The sequence below is a fragment of the Cupressus sempervirens genome, chromosome 9, assembly GCF_028749045.1.
Source record: "Cupressus sempervirens isolate cs-2001-9-10 chromosome 9, ASM2874904v1, whole genome shotgun sequence".
Lineage (NCBI taxonomy): Eukaryota > Viridiplantae > Streptophyta > Pinopsida > Cupressales > Cupressaceae > Cupressus > Cupressus sempervirens.
In genome coordinates this window covers 198388815-198394283 of record NC_143126.1, presented here as the reverse complement: position 1 = coordinate 198394283, position 5469 = coordinate 198388815, and the positions used below count along the sequence as shown (strand labels likewise).

The window sequence follows — 5469 nt, the reverse complement described above, 5'->3', positions numbered from 1 at the left end:
CATCCCTATCTATATAATTTGTGTACTCAATTGTATTAACAATTCAAAATCTTAGACCATTCAGAGCAGACTTTAATAACATAACACAAAATTAAATTCATCATCTTTTTATCTCAATTGTATTAATTAAAATTACAAGTCCTTATCTAGATAATCAATTTATTATAATTGCATTCATGTAGATGAAAAGTAGTTGAATCTTCCATTTAATATGTGACATTCATTGGTCTAGTGCATCATTATGAGAGACTATGCACATTAGATTATAATCACCATGATTAGAAAGCTATAACTCACTCTCAATTACGTTGATTTAACATGTATACATATGTATTGATAACGTATCCAAAGTCTTTACTCTTCTATCTTTTAAGATATTGAGATATTTTAATGAAGTTTCCTATTAATATAATAATAAATTTAGCAACATTAAAGGAAACATAAAGTGATGGAATTTAGTTCTTAGGAAGAATAGTTGAAAACTTTAACCATGCCATTCAGACTTATTTATGTTTTACTCAAAATTTTCCCACCATGTTTTGTAATACTTTTATATAAATTAACAAAGATAAAATTGGACATGACATTAAAATTATGATCCTATTTATAAAAGAAAGTTGTAGTACTTTTTACATGTAAACTAGTAATACTTCAAATGAAGTATATGAATCCACAAAACATGTATTACATTGCAAGTATTTTCTAGTTTCAAGAAAAAAAAGATTAAAAAAATCAAAATCTTGAAAGAAGTGGGAAGTAAAGGATTTATTAAAATAGTCTATGCATAAAAAATGCAACCATTAAATAATTACATAGTATTATATAAGTGGCAACCAAAAAATACAATAAATATGATACGAAATTTAAGCAAAAAAATAAATTAAGGCCTTCAAAGAAGTGGGAACTAAAGGATTTATTAAAATAGTCTATGCATAAAAAATGCAACCATTAAACAATTACCTAGTATTATATAAGTAGCAACCAAAAAATATAATAAATATGACATGATATTTAAGCAGTGAGAACCAATGAATACATGCTATTGAGAAGATTAAATTCTAAGATATCAAAACTTGTTCAATAAAGAAAAAATGTTTCACATTTTTTTTAGAAACTTTAACCATCAATATTTTATATTTTATTTACACATCCCAAATTTCTTAGAACTAGATTTTGGTGGTACATCAAGTGTTGCACCCATATCATTGCTTTTATATTTACAATCACAATGAGAAAGTTTGAACTTATTGTTAAGTCTTTGCTTCATTTATGAAAGAAATTTCTATTGCAAATAGGATCTCCCCATGCAATAGATTGGAAAAATTAAAATGGTAAATTATATACAATATTATTCAACACATGTAATAAACTCACATAATCTATAACATGTTGACTGGTAAAAAGAAACCATCCTTAGAGAAATTGATTCCTGCATATAAAGTTATAGATTAGTAATAATCAAAAGATTATGCAATTTAAAAATACTATGAACAATTTGAAAAATTTATAGATGAAATGACCAATAATATTTTTATAAAATGTTAAGCACTAATGACTTTATAAATTTTATCATGTGATAGTTTGAAATATGATAAATACTTGAAAGAACAAAAATATCTATATTTACCTCTAACATTTCATTGAATTGTAGATATATTCCTCATAGTGTCAAATTCCTCATCCATGGAAATGAAACCTTTAGGATTGTATCAACTTTATAAAAGTATTTCCTCCTCCAACTAGCTTTTATCACGATCATTGATGTTATCCCTCCGAATGCTACTCCATATGACAATCCTATTGCTATATAATACCATTGATATTCAATGTCTTTCTTCTTTTCACCAATTGATACTAGAGGACTAGGAGTAGGAATAAATTGTGGCCAGGAACAATTTTTAGGTAGGGGACACCCCCATAAATTAGGATTTCCTAAATAAGAGGATTCATCAAATGTGCTGGTCAGATGTGTTCCCTGGGGTATACTACCAGAGAGATTGTTGTTTGATAAATTTAACGATCCCAAATAGCTTAATGATTCAAGCTCTGGTGGGATTTGTCCTGAAAACTGATTTCTTGAAAGATCTAATGACTCTAGTTGTCTCATTTCTCCTAAACTTTTTGGAATAGATCCTTTTAAATTGTTCATTGATAGATTTAGAAGCATCAACCCTTTCAAAATGCCCAAATTAGAATAAATTTCTCCCTCCAATTCATTACTTGAAAGATCTATACATGTGAGAGTTGAAAGAATATATGGATAATGCTCCATTGTTCCTTTTAAAGTCATATCCAATCCATCTTGATATAATACTGCATTAGATAGTTTGGATGTGGAAATTATGAAACCGTCTTGGCTCTCTATTGTCATTGCTTGCAATGATGTAATTGTGTGTGGAATTGTACTTGATATATGATTGGAAGAAAGGAGTAAGATTTGGAGGTTCGACAATTGACCTATTTCTGAAGGAATACTCCCTATAAAATTGTTCTCCCTCATAATCAATACTCTTAGTTCTAAAAGATTTTTGAGTAATCTTGGTATTTCACCTCCAAATAAATTGTTTCCAATATCAAGAACTTGAAGTTTTGAACAATTTACTAATGATGGAAAAAAAGATCCACTCAAGTTGTTACTGTGAACAACTAATGAATATAGTTCAGTAAGCTTATTGAACTCAAGAGGTAAGCTTCCCTCCAAACTATTATTCCCCAAATTTAGCACAATAAGGAGGGAGCAATTGGACAAGCTCATAGGAATAGGTCCAGTTAGGTTGTTGTTTGCAAGATTTAATAGCTCAAGTTGAGATAATGCGCCTAAGCTTGGAGGAATTCTGCCACTAAAGAAATTATCCTTGAGAAGCAAATGTCTAATACTAGAAGACCACAATGATGGCAAGTGCCCACTTAATGAATTATTAGACACATCTAGCATTTCTAGGGGCATCATAATTGAAGTGTTTGACAATAGGCTTCCATTCAAATGGTTTCCAGAAAGATTCAAGAATTGCAATAGAGGACTGGTTTTCCATAGCCAAGAAGGAATTTCTCCAATGAGACCAGTGTCAACTAATTCTAGTAAAACAAGTGAGTATTGTGTTGAAATCCAAAATGGAAATTCACCATGAATCATACATGACACAAGAGATAATTGGTCTAGCTGAAAGGGTGGAATCCAATCTCTGCTAATAGTTAACACACAATTGGACAAAGACAAAAACCTCAGCCTCGTAAAGTTGTGAAAGAAAGCTTCTGAAATGAGCTGGTATTGGTTTAGGGATAGTACTAAATTAACTAAAGAAGATGGAAGTGAAGAAGATGAGATGGTTTCATTGAAGCGATTGCCACTACAATCAATTTCATAAAGGGATGAAAGCCTAGCAAATGAAGATGGAATTGTCCCAACTAGTTGGTTATTTTTTACTCGAAAATATTCAAGCAAGGACAAGTTGCCCAAGGAATATGGAATGATACCACTCAACTGATTGTCTCGAAGATCTAAATCCCTCAGCATTGGGAGATTTCCAAGGGAAGCTGGTATGCTACCACTGAACTTGTTGTGATTAAGGGCAATAATCTCAATCAAAGAACTATCACCCAATGAATCTGGTATGCTTCCACTAAGTTGGTTATTGTCAAAGACAAGGTAAGCTAAAGAAGAGATATTACCTAGAGAGGCAGGTATGCTTCCATTCAATTTGTTTGTACTGAAGTCAAGGCCACGTAAAGAAGAAAGCTCACCTAGAGAAGCAGGTATGCTTCCACTAAGTTGGTTTGAAGCAAGGGAAATATCAGTTAAAGAAGAAAGATTGCCAAAGCAAGAGGGTATGCTTCCACTGAAGTTATTGCTAAAGAGAACAAGATTTGTAAGCTGGGTGAGCAAGCAAATGAAAGAGGGAATCATGCCACTAAACTCATTGAGATATAAGTGTAAAGAGTCAATATAAGAGAGATTTCCTAAACATGGAGGCAAAGTGGTGGTACCTTTAACTCCTTTTATTCTCAGTGATTTGAGAAAACGAAGTTGGCACAAGCTGTCAGAGATCACACCTTCAATGAAGCCCAAGGGACTCATGTCGAAAGACACAACGTGGTTGTCTTGATTGTTGCATGATATGCCTTTCCACGAGCTGCAACAGTCTGTTCCATTTACCCACGTACTGAAATGGCCCTGTGAGTCATTGAAGGCAGATTTGAAGCTAAGAAGGGCTTCAGATTCAAAGGGAATACATCTGTTTGACGCTAAACCATGACAAAGTTTAGGGAAAAAGACTATGAAACTTGAAACGATTGCTAAGCAGAGATGCTGTAATGAGATGGCCATTTGGGTTTGGAGGGCTAGAGTTGAATGGAGATGATCTCTACTTGGCCATTCTTATACTGTTGCACGTCAATGGTCAATGATTTTTTAATTTTATTGTTTAGAAATGAGATGATTGTGTGTGACGCAACTCCTTCTAGAGAATTCATTTTTAATATATTTTCTGTGTAGCCATTTCATTGGAACTTTTGGGGAAGAGGATATGCCGAGTTTTGTCCTGTTTTAGATGTGTAAGATTTTAGCAAAATATCTCAGCCTAAAACCCTAATAAGAGGACTTTACTAATATACGGATAAAGGGTCAATAATTGAGGGGAAAAAATAAATAAAAAACATTTTATAGACTAATAAGTTATTCCAGCGATTTAAAATCAATAGCCTAATCAATGAGGCCGTTAATACTCTCATGCTAAAGGGACAAACATTGAGAAAATTTATTTTATAGACTTTAGAGATTTTGAATTGTTTAATTTATGAAATAATGTTTTATATTAATTGTATTATCAATAAATTTACTAATTTAAAGATCAATGGATCTATAAGATGCTTGTATAAGAAAGAGTTATCAAATTAAAATAAGATAGAAACTAAATAAATATTAAATTAAAATATTGTGAAGTGAGTTATTAGACAACTTGGCATGGTAAAGTTAATGGTGATATTTTTGGTTTCATTCATTATTTTATTATTTCATGATTTTTTAATCTCTTAAAGATTAGAAATCTTTGTAATTAAATTAGTGATTGTTTTATTAAAAAAATTGTTACAAATTGAGAACTTTAGTAAAGTTTGAAATGACAATAGTGAATTCATAAGTCTAATAATTTGAAAAAAAATAAACAATGCATTCAAAAAGGGAAAAAAGAAAATTATTTTTAAGATCATAAGACTTCAAATTTGAATATAAATATTCAAAGGCTATTATATAAACATATGGATAATAAAAAAGTGTGACTTAGTGGCCTTTATAATAACAATAGCTTTTCAAAGCACGAGTCCCTACCTTGTGCAATGTAAATTAGGCATATAATAAAATTAGTAGTTTAGTATTTAATTGTAACTCAATATATATTGATGGCAGTAAAAGATTGCAACCGATTCATTTTATAAGATAATTTTTAAAAGTAAGTGAAAGTTGAGAAGTGAATA

General features: G+C 30.8%; 1 protein-coding gene across 1 annotated transcript; it reads right to left on the bottom strand.

The window, feature by feature from the left end:
• Positions 1–1081: 1081 nt before the first annotated feature.
• On the bottom strand, positions 1082–4362 carry LOC149538165 (uncharacterized). The gene is made up of 2 exons (XM_089799548.1): positions 1628–4362; positions 1082–1429 (listed from the first exon to the last, which is right to left on the bottom strand). The coding sequence occupies exon 1, from the start codon at positions 4322–4324 to the stop codon at positions 1661–1663; it is 2664 nt and encodes an 887-aa protein (XP_089655674.1). The 5' UTR covers positions 4325–4362; the 3' UTR covers positions 1082–1429; positions 1628–1660.
• Positions 4363–5469: the final 1107 nt, after the last annotated feature.